This window comes from Mercurialis annua, linkage group LG4, assembly GCF_937616625.2.
Source record: "Mercurialis annua linkage group LG4, ddMerAnnu1.2, whole genome shotgun sequence".
Lineage (NCBI taxonomy): Eukaryota > Viridiplantae > Streptophyta > Magnoliopsida > Malpighiales > Euphorbiaceae > Mercurialis > Mercurialis annua.
The window spans coordinates 38,582,220-38,599,673 of NC_065573.1; the positions used below are offsets into that span (position 1 = coordinate 38,582,220).

Sequence of the window (17,454 nt, forward strand, 5' to 3'; positions counted from 1 at the left end):
TTTAAGTGAAACTAAATTTATTGGAATATTTTAAAATATTTATTATAATTCAAGTGAAACTAAATTTATTGGAAAATATTTTCATAAAGAAAACCAAAAAAAATAGCCAGAGGAATAATTTTTTCCCCTTTCTGCGTGGGAAAGAATTCATTTAAAAAAAATGAGAAAAAATTTGTAGGTGATGAAAACAGCAAAGTGCGAAATTATAGAGAAGCAAGACTCGGTGAGTCAGTGAGTCAGTGACTCAGGAGCAACTAGCAAACCCTAATCCATTTGTATTTTTTTTCTTTCTAAATCAGTGACTGAGGCATCACATTCCATCTCTTTCTATTAGATTCTTCTCTGCCCCACACCAATAATGGAGAATATGAACAACAGACCTATATTTCTGCAACAACTATCATTGCATTAAATATGTTGCTCTTTCTGCAAATCTATTTTTACAGTTTTATTCATTAATATACCTAATGATTATTGGACCACGTATCCTTCCGGCCCGCTAAATTGAGCCCGTTAAACCGAAACCATATATTCTCTCTTTTTTTAGTTGTCCATTTAATCAAAATTGAACGTATTAAAAAAGTGAATTTTTTGTCTTAAATTATAAAAGTAAATACTAATATAAACCTATTATGTAATATAAATGTTTTATAAATTGAATCATAGAGTTATTTATTTATTAGAAAATAAATAAATTTATAAGATAATAGTTAATGTTAGTTTGAATTTCTAAATGGACAAGTATTATAAACAAATTCATTTGTCCAAATGTACAACTAAAAAACCCGGAGAGAGTACTTATTTTTACATCAAAATCCGAATAATATTTTAAATCTATTGAAATTATATTTTTACGTGAATTGATTAAGTTTCAATATAGATTCAAAAATCCAGCCTTATCTCATTGAAATATAACAAATGAGCTTGTTGAAAACATTCGGACGAACTGTTAAAATCTGTATTAAGTGGAAGGTCCGGACAGTGTGACGCCAAGAAGCCTGTTTACAGCTGTGTCAAGGTTTCAACTCTGCATTGAGCAAACGCTGTGGCAATAATGTGCTATTCTGCAAGAAAAGAACTCAAAGTAAACACATCATGACCCAAACCCGCACGCCTTAATTCATTAAAAAGCTCAAAAACAACATCACCAGAATAACTAAACTTAGCAAACCCAGAAATAAGTGCATTGTAGGTTATGATATCTGGATTTTCGGTATCTAAAAAGAACTCGAAAACTTCACATTGTTCGTTAATTCTTTAATAGTGTGATATTAGGGATGATGAGAGGTAAGGGTCGAGTGAGTGAATTGCCTGATTTGATGAAATTAGAGTAAATTTGATCGGTGAGGAGAGGATTGAATGGAGAAGTGAGAGTGAGTGAGGATTTGAGAGTAAGATTTTTGAGAAATTAGGGTTTTGAGGTGAGAGAGGTGGGTTTGGGTTAATTTTGTTAATCTCTTCATGTATATACACATTGTTTAATGTTGACGGTATGGACTTCGTGAAACTCGGGTTTCAAATGCATAACTTACCTCATCTACGGGTGAAATGGTAAACAAAGTATGCCTCATAATTTTTTCGATTTACGAGTGTTAACGATAATTGATCACTTTTTTTTTTATATATTAAGATATGAAGAATTAGTCACACATGTTAAACTCTTTTTTACATACTTTAAATTTTATTTTTTAATAAATTTATATCATATTGTTCATAAAAAAAGTTGAAAAATTATGTAATTTATATCATAATATCAAATTTGTAAAACATAGTGGCATCAAAAGGTAAACTTCGGATACTAAGTTATAAAAATGTAAAGACATTAAGATTGAGAGATAGATTGAGAGAATACAAGTACAACTAATAAGTACGCACACAGCTTAGTTCTAAAACATAAAAACTTTTTTTTGTTGGTTTGTCCTTTTAAAAAAAAAGGACTTATGATATAAAAACCGATTGTAATGCCTTTTTTTGATAAAAATCATGAATTATATATAATTTAAATTTAAAACATTTATCATTTGAATTAAATTTAAAGTTAATGAATTTTAAAAATTATTTAAAATTGTAGGATATGAAAATAATCCACCACTTCAACAAATAATGAATTGTAATTGTTCCACTTAATACATGAGCTTTAACTAGTTTTTTCTTCTTCTAAATAATGAATTTTCAAAAGAATTAGATCTTTATAATTTTTTTTATCATATTCAACATTATATTTCATTTAAATTCAATTTTTTTGTAAAGTATATGCATTTTATTTATCCAAAACCCTAAATTCAATTTATTTTAAAATGTTTGATTCCTTTTAACAAACAACCGAGGTGAGATAAAAATTTATCTCCAATATAAATTTATAAGAGATAGAGATGCAATTAAAAGAAGTTTAAAATATTATTATAAAAAATTTAAAAAATTTCTTTTAAATTTTTTAAAATGTATATTTTAAAAAATAGTCTACCCATACTAAATCAATAGACTTAGTTAAATCTAAAGTTTTATACATTTTGATAAATTTAATTTGTTTAGTTAAAATTATATGATATTTTTATTAAATAGGAGATCATTAACTATTACGATATAATTTTATTGAATATTATTTATAATAATTATTGAAATGCATATAGAAAATACTTTAGTATTAAAAATAAGTATTACTTTTACTTATAAATAATCATTTATTATTTAAATAATGAATTATCGTATACATTCTTATTAACTACAATGCAATGCATTAAAAATAAAAGAAAAAATATTTATATTAAACAATAGGAAGTGTGATTATTTGTATAAATTGATTTAATTTTTTTAGATAAAATAAACTTTTAGACCTAAATTTTTGTTTCTGACATGTTATCAATTTAGAATGAAATGAGTATTAACATAATAAGTATTTAAATAGAAATTTTTCCTCAATTTTTAAGTAATGAAAAATTAACATATAAATTAATCTTATAGGGAAATCAGTGATAACATTGGTGATTATAATTAATTAATTTTATTTTGATAAATTAGTTTACGAGCTGAGAGGATAAATAAATTGTTAACTGAGGAGACAATTAGCTTATTAGTTTAGGGAGTAAATTGTAAAAATAAAAATATCTGACTATAATTACTAATTTATAATTGATTGGCCCATAAATTTAATTTACGTATTAATTGTCATTTTTACAAGTCGAATGAGCAAATTGGCACTTAAATCATATAATAGGTATATTTTTTAAATTTTGTAAAACAAGGGAGTACACCTAGGAAAACCAATCATATCCGCACATATTATGACCCTCGTGGCTAGGGGTGGGCAAAAAAACCGGTCAAACCGATTAACCGAACCGAAACCGGAAAACCGAACCGGAAAATGTGGTTAACCGGTCCAACGGTTTAGGTTTAGGTTTTGATTTTTAGTTTTCATGGTTAATGGTTTAGGTTTAGGTTTTGAATTTCTAAAAACCGTGGTTAACCGGTTAACCGGTTTATATATATATATTCATATATTTTTAATAATTAATAAGATATATTTTATGATCTATAAAATAATATTAATTTTATAATATACACAATAAAATCTAAATATAAAAATATATTGACATATATTTTATTTAGGAATATTTATATATTTTAGGAGATTTTATATATGAAAATATTGTAAAAGAAATTTGTTTTCCTTATTAAAATATTTACTTAACAAAAATAGGAATATTTAAGTCTATAAATAGTAGAAAGTGGACGTGAACAATACTACAAACAATTCAAAAAATACAAACCTAGCTTTAATATTACTCATAAATTATTTGTAAATAATAATAGTTTTAAATATTTGCATTGATTTAACTATTTATAAGATAGTTTAGATTTATATTTTTTTAATATAATTTGAATTTCTATAGTTTTTTTTTGTTTGCTAAAAAATCAAATAGAATTAAAAATATATCTTTTTTTGTCTTTAATTTTTCTAATGGTTACATGGTTAAAAACCGCAAAACCGAAAAACCGAACCGTTTTTTATGGTTAACCAATTTACCGGTTAACCGTTTAAAATTTTAGGTTTAGGTTTTTAATTTTAAAAACCGTATTACAATGGACCGGTTTACAAATTACCCTCATGGACCGGTTAACCGGTCCATGCCCACCCCTACTCGTGGCATAAAAAAGTAATTTAATGGACCTACCATCACTATATACACACCTTCTAAATGGTCCCACTAGGCACTAACACCACATGAGATGCACCCTAAACAAATCACTAATATTTGTTGAAACAAATAATTTCTTTTATTCTCTTAAATGGAAAAACTACTTTTATAGTTAATTTAATGGTTAATTTTCATAATCTTTTAGATAATGGCATAATGCATACAATCCTTTTCAGTAATTTGCCTGATAAAAATAATTTAGAGGGGGCATATTTAGTAAAAAAAAGACATAAATGTGATGACACATGTCAGAAAATAGATGGTGAAGTTTGACATAATAAATAATTGAGTAATGTTTAAGGTACTCAGGATCATATAAAAATATTAATATCACAAAAATGGAACCAGGTTGGTCAGGTAACCGGTCACCAATGGGTTTTGAATTGAAAATGCAAATTGCAAAGTGTGAACCAGAAAGGAAAAAAAATACCAACGACTGGTTTTGGACTCCATAGACTTTTGCTTTAACATACCTCTCTCTCTCTCTCTTCCTTCTATGGCTTCCATGAACAGGTCAGCTCATGATCAATGATGTGTTCTTTTAAGTGCATTTATTGTTAATTTCTTTTACAAAGATATGAACTTTTCAAGTTTTTTTGTTGTTTAATTTAACTGTTTGTGTTGAATTTTGATATTTTATGTTAAGGGTTTATTTTATTTTTATGTGTCGGTTTTTGTATGAGAAGTTCTGTGTATGTTAGCTTTGTTAGTGAGTCATCAAGCCTTAAGAGTTGTATAAAGGTTAAATCTTTTTCATTTTAATGTGGGGGATTGGGAGTTGAATTTGAGTTTAGTTTTTGATGTCTGGTCCCAATTTGAAATATTGGTTATGCTTAGTTTCTAGTATGTAGATTTGAGGATGTTACCTAAAATTTACTTTCTATGTCATTTGCTAGGTGATTTGATGCTTTCCGGCTGTTAATTTCCGGACCACGAGGGTTTTTGTGGCGGGAGGTTAAGTTCGGACTTTGATTTGATCTTTAAGTTCTGTACAAGGGCATTCACGGGATTGATTCAGTTTTTCTAGTTTGGCTTCAAAGTTGAGCTATTTTGAGTTATGCAATGTGATGAGTAACTACTGACTTAATCGTTTGATAAAGTTGGTATGGAGGTTCCGAATTTGTATGCATTTGATCAGAACTCATCAACATCATGCAAATGTTATAAAGTTGCAAACTTGATTCAGACTATTGTGGATGCTACTGAAATTTCAAATTTTAAAGATCGGTATGTTCTTGGAGAGCAATTAGGATGGGGACGATTTGGTATCATTAGGGCATGTAGAGATAAGGTGACTGGTGAGGTTTTGGCTTGTAAATCTATTTCGAAAGATAGGCTGATTACCCTTGACGACGTTAACAGTGTGAAGCTTGAAATTGAAATAATGATTAGGCTGTCTGGACATCCAAATGTTGTAAATCTGGCTGCGGTGTATGAAGAGGATAATTATGTGCATCTGTTGATGGAATTGTGTGCTGGTGGTGAGCTTTTTCATCGGCTTGAAAAGCATGGAAGGTTCTCTGAACACAATGCTCGAGTTATTTTTAGGCATCTAATGCAAGTGGTTCAGTATTGTCATGACCATGGCATCGTTCACAGAGATTTGAAGCCAGAGAACATTCTCTTAGCTACCAAATCTTCTTCATCGCCAATCAAATTGGCCGACTTTGGTCTTGCAACGTACATCAAACCAGGTAAAGTTTGTACTTTTTTTCAAGTTCTTGCTTAAGAAGCTATCTAAAAATATCTTCAAATGCGTATTTTCTGTTTCACTTGCAGGGAATAATTTGCATGGAACAGTTGGAAGTCCATTTTATATTGCACCCGAGGTACTTGTCGGAGAATATAACCAGGCTGCTGATTTGTGGAGTGCTGGTGTCATTCTTTACATTCTTCTTAGTGGGATGCCCCCATTCTGGGGGAAGACTAAATCAAGGATCTTTGATGCAGTTAGGGCTGCAGATCTACGGTTCGCACCTGATCCTTGGGATACTATATCAGCATTTGCAAGGGACTTGATTTCTGGAATGCTTTGTGTCGATTCTTCTAAGAGGCTTACTGCTGCACAGGTTTTAGGTATGTCGATGCAAATGCTTGGTTGAGTGCATCGGATAAATTTTACGCAATTATTTGGGGACTCCGCCTGCTCCTTTGTGAAATTAATCCTGCAATTTCTTAATGCGCTTGGTTCTTCTTTCCCAAAACAAAGATACAAAGAAAGAACCGTATTTAGAAAAAGCATTTGAATGTCTGAATATTATTTGAGCAACATGTATATATATAGTGCTAGAGTGACTATCGATTTTTGTAAATTCACCATTCTAGCATTAGAAAATGAGATTATAGAATGTATATGCTTTGTTCTTCTTCCATTTTGCATTGCCTATAGGAAGTTTCTCTTATAATAGGGGTTATTGTCTTTTTACAGCTCACCCCTGGATGCGGGATTGTGCCGAGCTAGTGCAGGAAACCTGCGAGCAGGACAACCTTGACTTGGCACGGCTAGAAACAGGCAGAGAGTGTATCTCTATCACATCCATCAGCCGCGATCAAGATTATAGTTTCAGCTATCCTTCACCATTGGTTGGCGAAGGCCAACCAGAGCCATCTCCTTACTTCACATCTTCATTTTCGTCAATGCCAGCTGAGAACGACACTACCTATGCGCAATCTGTAGGTTTCTCATTCAGCAATCGTGATGAGTCATCGGGTGCAATAGAGTTACCTTTTCCAATCCCATCAATGTCGAGCTTTGCGTTCTTCAGTCCAGATTCTGCAGTTAATGAAGGAGAAGTGCTGTTTCAATTTGATGCAATCGAGTCACAAATGGATCCAATTCATGGAGGTATGCGCATTGTGATGCACTTCATGGGATAAATGAGGCTTCATCTGCATCTTGCAAAATGATATATTTCTCTGCCACCTTTTCCGCAAAACGCATAATGCGAGTTTCTTTTAAATGTTAGCAGATGGGGAACCAACCTCCACGAAGCGATTGGTATTGCCGGACACCTCTCTATTTGTAAAGCGCGGAGTAGGAGAAATGACGCAAAGGACGGAATTTCGTCGAGAAGGGATGAATAGGTCTAAAGCTTCGAACATCCACAGCAGAAGGAATCATACCATTGGACTGGGTGAGTTTGATCAACTCGATATTATAGTCGCCGAATCAGTCATCCGGTGGGTATCATGCACACAAATCCCAACTTCACTCAGATTATCACTTGTTTGCTAGAATGGACAGAGTAAGATGATCACGAGGCTGACATTAACAAGATGAAGCTGAGCTGAGATTGTGGTTCTTTGGCCTAGTTTATGCAGTTTGAAGGAACTGCGGTTCTTTTTTCTCGTTTACGTACTGGTTTTTCAATGTAATTGTATTGTAATACGCCTTAATTTGAGTTTGATTCATAATGATCGATTTGCAACACATTCAAGAGGGATGGAATTTATTCTTTTGCTTTTTAGATTTCAAAAGATTTAAAGCTGAACACATTAAGCAAGAAAATAAAATACTTGATTATAGACGAGCAAATTTTATAAAATACAAATGAAACTTGCTACCAAACATGTCTCAGAAACAGAGTTACACTTTAAGATTGAGCAAATAATACGAAAAAGATTCTCATGGTACAAGCATTTTAAATACAATTAAGACTCATGGTGAAAATTGACCCTCGGTTATTCTTTTGCTACCCAAAACAGGTTGGCTAAACTGACCTCCTAACCAGATGACCCCTGCAAAATTTATGAGCTCTGTTTGTAGTTTAAGTAATTTCACGATGCAGGTGCATATTCTTGTATAGCTGTTGCTAACTTATCTCGATCTTCCTCTGTTTTAGTCCTCATTAAGAAGGTGCGTGCCACAACACTATCATTATCGCCGCTATCATCAGCCTACAAAAAAGCATATCAATGAAACGAAATTAATCAGGAGAAGCTTCTAAAAATAAAAAAAAACTCTTGTTGTTTACAGGTTTGTTTGTAAATTTACCAGTAATTATGACATTTTTTGTGTAGAAAATCAAGTAACATAATTCATTTAAATCTCCAACAGAACTGGACATTTCAGATAGACAAATATATAGTGTTTTATTTATTTGATTTTTCTCGTATATTCAACCTCAGATTTTATCATAAATGTTTACTGAGGTGGGATATGTTTTCTAGAGTAAAACCAAGGCATCAAGAATGACTCAGAAAATATTGAAACACCAAAATTTACACTTAAATACATCAAAGAATGAGCCTCATTTTTGAAAAACACAAGAGTTGGTGAATTATATTTAGCAGTTCAGCAGTTCCCAGCCTGAATGCCTACATTATTACATAAATCCTCAGAAAAATGCAAATAAAAACACCTTCAACAATTATTAGAGGATAATTTTGCAAACCGTAGCTAAACCAATAAAACTATTAGATTTGATAGCAAGGGTTACCGCAGTATGAAATATTGCAACAACGGAATTCTTCTGCATATTTGTCTTGATCCCTGGATATAGCAAAGCATTTAACACCACTCTTCCCACCTGCCATCACCAAAAACAGACCAGGACGTAAGACAGTGCATGCACTAAATACAAATATTTATAATTTTCATAGAACTGGGTTGGGAGTGAGGTTATGGTATAATACAGCAATTAACAAGCATCAAAATACAAAAAGGTTAAAGAAAAGAAGGAAGGGAACTAAAATCTATTAATGAAACGTTTTAGAGCCCAAGATAATGGAACTTACATCATTACGAACAATTATCGTTGGTTTTGATTCTTTTGTACCCTTGTCGACACCCTCTTTGCATTTAATTGAAAGTTGCCCCATGCCTTTGTCTTTCCAGGTGTCTTTATCAGATGTATCACTTGACTGGCCAAATCAAAGAGCAAATCAGATGAATCAACCATTTAAAGAACAAAACAAACATCATCTGAAAACTCACGACAATAGACAGACAATATATCAGCTCATCCAAATTCTATTGACAAACAAAATATTAAAAAGATCCAAGATATCGGCCGCTAGAATTCCACTCCAGAAAAACAGACAACAATGTCACGAAGTGATATCAGCATTCCAGGCCAGCTCTGGACACAAGTCATGGGATGGGAAGTATATAAAAAGTGGGTAAATTAATTCATGAAAAGGAACAATTCATAATGACGGCACTGGCACAAAATCAGATTCATTTTTATAGAACTGAATATTAATCAACTCCGACATGGACAAATAGTGATTTCACGCAAGTAACAAGCAGCATGACACACACATTCTACTGACAAGCTTGTGAAGGTAAATCAACACAGCAAAAGATAATCAGCAGCCTATTTTTCAGTCTAGTTAAAGAGGCACCTCCATATCACTATGAGAACTCCAGTAGATTATTGATCATATTGGAGCCTACATTTTATAAGCTAATTGTCCCCTTGATTCCATGGAAATGTTGTCAACCTGATCTGAACAACAAACCACGATGACTCGTTTGCTATAACTATCTCCCAACACCACTCAAAACAAAGTGTACACCAGATTTTAAACCTAACACCAAATACACACATGCATTAACGTTCATCATGCCTAAATCACAGTGGGCCTCCTTGATCTCTGGCATATAGGAGAACTGAATAAAAAAGTGCACCATGCATTAAAAACAGAAGAATAATCTCAAATGCAGAGTTGAATGCAAGGTTCAAGTAACTTGAGCATTAAATGTTTTCATCTCATAATTGTAAAAAAAAAAAAAAGATGCTCATAAAATGCACTAAAGGCAATGAAATGATCTCCCCTTTGAGCATCAATTCAAAAAAGTTCACATGGAATAATATGCATGTAGCAAGATATTTATATCCAAAAAATACATACAGAAAATGAATGACACCAATGAGCTACTGTACAGCATACCTTTACATATAGTTTACACTTCATTTCGTGGACAACTACAATGCCTTTCTCTTCAGACTTCTTCACTGACGGGCTGCTCGGTTGCTCCAATTCATTTTCTGAAAAAGAAGTTCCCATGTCAGTATTACAAAATACTCTTTTCTTTTAAAATAAGCCAGCATACAATAACAAACGCATCAATCTAACTCCAGCTACTTTAAGCTTAAGAATCTCCTTGTCAAACATCAAGAGTCCATGGTGATATTTATCTCAAGAAACGCCAAGATTATCTAACGCACATGGGAAAAATACACAGAAAGGAGAAAAAGAATGATCATAATATAAATTACGTTTAACCAATAATAGCATCAAGAAACCCAAAAGTACAAAACGGAAAAATAATCTCACCATCATCAATGTCATTTGAAGAGTTAAGATTTGTTGGAGCTGAGTTTTGATCTCCTGAGATAAATAATAGCAAAAAATTAAGTCAGACTTCAAGTCACTCACACTAATGCAACTTGCACACCTTGATACCTAAAATGAAAAAAATATACAGATATAGTGGAGGTCAATCATAGTAAACTTTGAAAAAGATATAATAAAAAATAGGCAGATAAGAGTTGTTCTTAGATTCAATATCAGATAATTTTTTGTGCACAGCTATTACATGCTAGTATGCTACCATCCTTCCTGACACGCACATAACGAATTTCACCCTTAAAACAAAGGCAAACAGTTCTGAAATACTAAGGAGAGCAAAGAACCAATTTGACCAAACAATCAACCTTTGTAACTCAGACTCAGAATCATTATTTAAAAACAGATACTATTAGCCATTAACTAGAACAAGAACTAATACTACATCTGTTTCTTTTGATTACAACAGCTAGTTCAGCTCAGAATTATATATTTTGCTCATTTCTTGACCATATTTCTAGCTTAACATCTGAACTCGCCAATACAAGTCACAGCCAACATAAATTGAAACAATGTAGTCAAATACCTACCAAAAGAAAAAGGAGCTGGAGCTTTGGAGAACATTCCTGTGCTTTGGTTATTGGAGAACAATCCAGAGTTATGAGTAGCAGAAGAAGCTGCTGAGCTCTGACTACTGGGGAACAACCCTGTGTTCTGGTTAGTGAAAGAAAATACTCCTGGACTTTGATTGTTGAATAGCAATCCAGAGGTTTGGCTAACAGAAGAAGCCACAGAGCTCGGACTGTTGGGGAAGAAACCAGAGCTCTGGCTCTTGGAAAATAACCCGGTGCTTTGACTGTTTAAGAATAAACCAGCAGTCTGACTATTAGAGAACATACTCTGGCTTTGGCTATTAGAGATAGCTCCTCCAGAACTTTGGCTGTTAGCGAAAGCTCCTCCAGAACTTTGGCTGTTAGCGAAAGCTCCTCCAGAAATTTGGCTGTTAGCGAAAGCTCCTCCAGAACTTTGGCTGTTAGAGAATGCCCCTCCAGAACTTTGGCTGTTAGCGAAAGCCCCTCCAGAACTTTGGCTGTTAGCGAAAGCCCCTCCAGAACTTTGGCTGTTAGAGAAAGCTCCTCCAGAACTTTGGGTATTAGAGAAAGCTCCAACAGAATTGTGACTGTTAAATAATGCTGGTCCAGAAGCTTGATTCTTCGAGAATACACCAGAGTTCCAAGATGCAGTAAAGGTTGTACTAGAAGCTGGTGAAGCAAACCCAGGTTTCCCTTGAAACAATTTGCTCTCTTTGTTTTTTATTTCAGGCATTGATTTATTTCCAGCAGTGAGAGAATCGGCAGTAGTTCCTCCATTTACAGAATTTGCTTTGATCCATTTCACAACATCACTGAACCTCTCCTGCGATAACAAACAAAGAAGAATATCATGAGCTACTGATACAATAAACTGAAAATAAATGAGAACAAATATCACCTTTGAATAAGATTAAGGAAACCAGCTACAGCTGTAAACTAAAATACCATAATGTTTGAGGCATGAGTAAGGTAATCTCGAACCCCATCTTCCCAAAGTTCATCAGGGTGATCCTTCAGTTGTGCTTGCACCCAGCTACATAACCAAAAAAGAACAACAAATTCTCGGTAAAAAAGTTAATAGATTCTGGGACAAAAAACAGACATGCCAGTACAACTAGTAACTTGGCAAACCCTTCCGTAGAAACAAAAAATCATTTAGTCAGCATTATTTAGTAAATAAAATAATATGAAAACAATAAACGACAGCGGTTGAAGTTATTGTGATAACTCAAGAAAAAAAATAGGACCTGGCAAATTGGGTATTGAGAGCTCTCACATGCTGTCGAGAAGTCTCAGCTCGTTGCACATCCAACGGCGGCCTTGTGGCAGTAGTACTCGTAGACTGTTGTTGAGATGTTTCCGCTCTATGGACGTCAAATGAAGATCCTGATATGATTCTCTTGTTCCGAAACTACCAAATAAACAAAAACACCATCCTTAATGAATCAATAATTCAACATTTAAAGCACAACAACCAAAATACATACAAAAAAATATCATTCATAGTCTCTTTATTTAAGCTAATAGCATGATTTTAGCTTAAATAACTTCTCTTATACTATATTATGTTAATTGAACTTAAAGCAAAACACATTTAGCAGCTAAAAAACAACATTTATACCTAACTTTTGCTTCTCTGAACTTCAGAAATCTAAAATATCAATACTAATTCAGCTTATACTTAAATTAAATTAATCAGAATGCACAACAGAACAGGAAAACTAATTAGGGTTTTAAAAAGGTGCAAAAAAAAGACAGTAAAAAAAGAAGAAACTCACGGCGGTGTCGTTGGTAGCCGGCTCCGATTCCGAGATGGAGAAACGTTTCGCACCTTTCATGATCTATTGTTTTCTTTTTAACTTTAAATTTGGTTTCTGAGTTTGTATGAAAAGCCAAAATAAGTGAACTTTTTGAAAATTTTATAAGGAATGATACTGATGCTAGAAATGAGGTGCTTTTTGGTAAAAAGAAAAAGTTATGGGGAGTAATTTATTTATTAGGAGTTGAGTTGAGATGATATTTTGCCGTTCGATTGAGACCGTTAGATCTGCTTGCTAATAAGGGCTCCCTTTCCTAGCCCACGTTAGTTATGTACTAAATGGGGCCTACGGCCTACCACCTTTCAACTCGTTTTGGGCTTAGACAATAGGCCCGCGTGTATTACAGTTAGGGCTCAAAATTTACATATTTGGTTTTCTTGTAAAATTATATATAAATTTTAAGTTTTTTTAGATTGATTGGCTTTATACATACAAAAATATTTGACTGATAATAATTAATAATTGTTTCATTTTTATTAAGAGTATTTGTAAAAATAAGTTTTTCACGATTACTATGGTACAAAACATGGTGAAGTGAGGAAAGTTCTTCGTGTTAGATTGTCTGTACACAGGTTGTAAAGACCACCACGACCATCACCATAAAGATGATGTTAATCATGGTAAAAAGCTGAAATTTTTAGTCGTTGAATGAGTTATAAAATGTTAAAAACTTAATTCACTTCCAATATTATAAATCGTTGGTAAACCAATTTAGTTGACGGACTATGTTTATGATACGATTAAACGTTTGAATTTATAAAGTACAATATGCTTAAATAATGTACATTATAAAATGTAGTATATATACTGTAATTGTTTATAAATATTTTTGTTTATTTAGTACTATCAAATAACCATATTTACTTTACTTCTCAAGATACAATTCTCAACTTACAGACTTATTGGGCTCTGATGATTATTTTTTAAAGGCATTCTCATTCAAAAATGCAAAATAGCGATGAAAATACAAGACAAAATGCAATTACATTGTAATTATTTTATTTTATGATCAATAAAAAAATACATTTGAAAGTCTACAGCTTCTGTTAAACTTATGTGTAAATGATTCAATTTCAATGTCAATATCCTAACAAAGATACCATCACAAACTGCTTTTTGGCTAACATTGAGTTATCTAATGGGGAACTGAAGAACAAAACTAAAGGGGAAAGTTACCAAATCAAAAATCAGAAGAAAATTTCAGCTTAAAACTGAATTATAATCATCACACTAAAGATTGTTTTTCTTCATCTATTTCATCTTGCTTATTTTTCTGTGATTTCAAATGAGATTTTTCTTGCTTCGGTGCCCTTCTAATGGCAGACGTTTTGTTATCAGGCAACATCTTCAGTACGATTCCCATAGAAATGAGCAGCAGCCCTGATCCATGCTGCTCGGTTAATGGCTTTGTAAATATCATATATGAGAGCATCAATGTCACCGCCTTTCTAGCCGTTGTTATCTACATTAATCAATTCCGACAGTTAAATATGTGTATTTTCATACGAGTTAAATACAAATATAATCATTCATGTTTTATAATTTCGAATCACCCTTTGAAAATCCGATCAACTGATGCTGATATGGATGATGTAAAACCTCTTACTATACCTTCTGTTTTTTGGATCGATCGGATATTGAATTCGTGATTTGAATTATAAAAAAAAAATCAAAATCCATGTTTCGAATTGCAAAACTAAACGTTCATCTTATTTATTTTTAAATTGCTGAAACCCCAATGGTGGATGCACCATGTTTCAGGAATGGCCCACTAGTTGTCCATGTAAATAGTGGACAGGGAAAAAAAGGCTGATTTTAAAAGGATGAAAATGTAAATACCATGGCAGTAGTGGCAGCTCCAAAGATAGCGATGAGGGACAAAACAGACACTTGACCTATAAATGTGGCCAATGCTTCAAATATAAGCACTCCATACACATAAGGATGCTGCAAATTCACACAAACCACTTTAGCTATTATTTCAAACTTGCACACAAAAATCTATACCGAACGGAAATGGAAAACGCTCAAGATAAAAAACATGAAACAATATGATTACAAGAATATGTTATTCAAAATAAAATGTCGGAGTTTTACAAGCTTTTCCAGAAACGGAAATGAAATGCGAAAACATACAATTCAACAAGAATATGTTTAAAAATGAGACATCAGAGTTTTATAAGCATTTTCGAAAATGGAAATAGAACATGTAAATATAAAATTTGACAACTCGATTAATTTATGTGCAACGTAGATAAAAATTGAATAGTTGGAATTAAGCAAATAGATCACTTTCCAATTTACAACTGTTCAAACCATGTTTTCTATATTTTATTACACATTCTATTCCTTCATTTAGAAAAATCATACTTAAATCTTGACTAAGTCAAATTATGGTATTCACCAATAAAAATATTAGAAAAAGGACATCCACCAACTTATATATTTATCCTAGGAAATTCTTTAGCAGAGCCAAACCGGCACGTTATAGAGACATAACTCCAAAACCATTGCTAAAATTAATAAAACAATGCAGCTGTCTCTTTAGAAGCAAAGAAAAATAAGGCATAATGAAAGTATTTCTTTACTTGAGAACAAGAATTCCAAGCCTTAAACAGCTCTCCTGTGAAGATCATTGGTGGAATTAACATTGGTAATCCAACTACTGTTGAGCAGAATAGCACCTCAATCTGTTAAAGTTCATAGAAAAATAAAGTCAATCATCTAGATTATTGCACGTCAACGGAAAATGCTGAAATGCAAAACAACAAACCAATAGTTCTTTATCAAAATAAGTAAGTAAAAGTTTTAGAATTTCTGAAGCGTTTCTGGAAAAGAAATACCGAAATGTACGACTAGACAAGTAATGCAACCAAAGTTACGCATATCATAATCGCACTTTACAGAAACCGAAACGCCGAAATCTACGACTTAACAAGTTTTGCAGCAAAAGTTATGCATATCAAATTGCATTTTACGGAACCCCGAAATGTACAACTTGACAAGCTTTGCAACCAAAGTTATGCATATTATAATTATAATGTGATAATTATCATCACCTGTGTTGTTTCAGGATTCATGGTAAAAATCGCTTCTTGTAAATTCCCCATCAAAGAATCCATAACCAGAGCACCACAAATCATCACAACACCAATAATGCTAAAATTTGGAGAAGTTTGGGCATCAGCTAAAGTAAAAAGAATTAGACCAACAACTAAAAGCAAAGCAGAAACGTATTCATGAAGCGGATATTTTCTTCTCAAGCCAGGAATGAAAGCACCCATAATCATCACTGGCAGAACCTAAAATCATCAAAACAAAGAAAACATCACACATCAAACCCATTATATAATCAATTAAAAGAACATTTAATAAATTTTGAGGAAATGTTTAATACCTTGGTGGATTTGAACATGATTTGGGCAGGATAATTAAGGTAGGCCAAAGAACCTTTGGTTAAACCATGAGAACCCATTAAAACAGCAGAGAGTTTGACATAAGTTTTCCATGGATTCACCATTTGCTTCGTGGTGAAACCCTGGAAATATATCAGCACCAAGTACACAAATCCCTGCACAAATGTGAAATACCAGCCGTAGCTGAGAGTCCAAATTCAAGAGTTAAAATTCATATTTTCAAAAAAAAAAAACAAAAAAACACTCAAACAACGGTGAAATACCTGAATTGAAGCCGATTATACACATATTCCTGGAATTAAACAATAGGAAAAAAAACCCAAAAAATTAAAATCAAAATCAAATTCATAAACATTAGTGAATTGTTCATAAAATCAAATAAAGAATATATTTTTACCTCGCAAATGCCATTAACAAGATAACCAAAGAAGAACCCAGAAGAGCAAATCAAAAACTGTTTCCAAACAGGTTTATCAGACAAAGAAATTCCAAACAGAGACCTTGATTGAATCTCGCCCTTCATATTTCTTCTATCAAATCAAAAAAAATTCGATCACCGAGACGAAAAAACTCTTCTGAAAACTGAAAAGGAATTAGTTGTGGTGAGCTAAAGGGGCATGCAAGAGTATGGGAAAAAGGTGGTGACGGGTCATTGTTGTTGAATTTAGAAGCAAAGCATCGATAAGAAAGTTGGAGAAAAATGGGGGTCTCTGTCCTTTTTGTTTGACGAAGGAAATAGAAAAAATACGCGTAGTTTGGGGGAACTGGAGAAATTGTGAGTCCGAATGAGGACTTATACTTGACGACACGTTACCGAATGGGAGTGATTTTGGTGGCTTCCATGGTTACCCGCCTTCGCCACATGTTTTGCTCTCGTTTGATTCAATTTCACTTGGCCTAGTATTGGAGAGTTGGATTCAAATTTATGCCATAAATTATTAAATTCATTTACAATTCATTTTAGTTTTTTTTAAATAGATTTAATTTTTTAATTAAAATATTTAAGTGTTTATTTTGAGTATATAACTCAATTTCAGGAAATGAAAGACGGAAAATAATATATTAATTATATTTATCAAAATTGAAAAAAAATTGTTTGGCTTTTCAATGTCAAAGATGGATTCGTGAATTAAAT

The 17,454-nt window shown here is 32.6% G+C and overlaps 3 protein-coding genes across 4 annotated transcripts; 1 reads left to right on the forward strand and 2 right to left on the reverse strand.

Moving 5' to 3' along the window:
• The first annotated feature begins 4,586 nt into the window (after nt 1–4,586).
• Nucleotides 4,587–7,626, forward strand: LOC126676945 (calcium-dependent protein kinase 26). Of its 2 annotated transcripts, none has more exons than XM_050371321.2 (5): nt 4,587–4,709; nt 5,093–5,890; nt 5,976–6,272; nt 6,625–7,041; nt 7,163–7,626. In XM_050371321.2, exons 2-5 carry the CDS (start codon nt 5,302–5,304, stop codon nt 7,429–7,431), a joined length of 1,572 nt encoding a protein of 523 aa, XP_050227278.1. In that variant the 5' UTR covers nt 4,587–4,709; nt 5,093–5,301; the 3' UTR covers nt 7,432–7,626. The 2 variants fall into 2 exon arrangements, with proteins under 2 accessions (XP_050227278.1, XP_050227279.1); XM_050371322.2 differs by having other exon boundaries at nt 4,592–4,709; nt 7,166–7,626.
• A 65-nt stretch (nt 7,627–7,691) lies between these two features.
• Nucleotides 7,692–13,027, reverse strand: LOC126676944 (uncharacterized). Its single transcript, XM_050371320.2, has 9 exons — nt 12,862–13,027; nt 12,331–12,494; nt 12,029–12,116; nt 11,081–11,906; nt 10,479–10,532; nt 10,092–10,189; nt 8,934–9,059; nt 8,636–8,725; nt 7,692–8,093 (listed from the first exon to the last, which is right to left on the reverse strand). Exons 1-9 carry the CDS (start codon nt 12,919–12,921, stop codon nt 7,974–7,976), a joined length of 1,626 nt encoding a protein of 541 aa, XP_050227277.1. The 5' UTR covers nt 12,922–13,027; the 3' UTR covers nt 7,692–7,973.
• An 850-nt stretch (nt 13,028–13,877) lies between these two features.
• LOC126679605 (UDP-galactose/UDP-glucose transporter 2-like) lies at nt 13,878–17,207 on the reverse strand. The gene is made up of 7 exons (XM_050374673.2): nt 16,717–17,207; nt 16,583–16,611; nt 16,301–16,502; nt 15,963–16,205; nt 15,492–15,593; nt 14,743–14,850; nt 13,878–14,365 (listed from the first exon to the last, which is right to left on the reverse strand). The coding sequence occupies exons 1-7, from the start codon at nt 16,840–16,842 to the stop codon at nt 14,129–14,131; spliced, it is 1,047 nt and encodes a 348-aa protein (XP_050230630.1). The 5' UTR covers nt 16,843–17,207; the 3' UTR covers nt 13,878–14,128.
• Between the last annotated feature and the right edge of the window lie 247 nt (nt 17,208–17,454).

What these genes read in the sequence shown, in the direction of transcription:
- LOC126676945 (XM_050371321.2), top strand. Translation starts at nt 5,302, where the DNA reads ATGGAGGTTCCGAATTTGTATGCATTTGATCAGAACTCATCAACATCA. An exon ending in TACTGCTGCACAGGTTTTAG is followed by an intron (nt 6,273 to 6,624) that starts GTATGTCGATGC and finishes GTCTTTTTACAG; the next exon opens with CTCACCCCTGGATGCGGGAT. An exon ending in AATGGATCCAATTCATGGAG is followed by an intron (nt 7,042 to 7,162) that starts GTATGCGCATTG and finishes TTTAAATGTTAG; the next exon opens with CAGATGGGGAACCAACCTCC.
- LOC126676944 (XM_050371320.2), bottom strand. Translation starts at nt 12,921, where the DNA reads ATGAAAGGTGCGAAACGTTTCTCCATCTCGGAATCGGAGCCGGCTACC. An exon ending in CTCAATACCCAATTTGCCAG is followed by an intron (nt 12,117 to 12,330) that starts GTCCTATTTTTT and finishes TTGGTTATGTAG; the next exon opens with CTGGGTGCAAGCACAACTGA. An exon ending in CGATAATTGTTCGTAATGAT is followed by an intron (nt 8,726 to 8,933) that starts GTAAGTTCCATT and finishes TGGTGATGGCAG; the next exon opens with GTGGGAAGAGTGGTGTTAAA.
- LOC126679605 (XM_050374673.2), bottom strand. Translation starts at nt 16,842, where the DNA reads ATGAAGGGCGAGATTCAATCAAGGTCTCTGTTTGGAATTTCTTTGTCT. An exon ending in TTGTTAATGGCATTTGCGAG is followed by an intron (nt 16,612 to 16,716) that starts GTAAAAATATAT and finishes GTTTAATTCCAG; the next exon opens with GAATATGTGTATAATCGGCT. An exon ending in TCATGTTCAAATCCACCAAG is followed by an intron (nt 16,206 to 16,300) that starts GTATTAAACATT and finishes TGATGATTTTAG; the next exon opens with GTTCTGCCAGTGATGATTAT.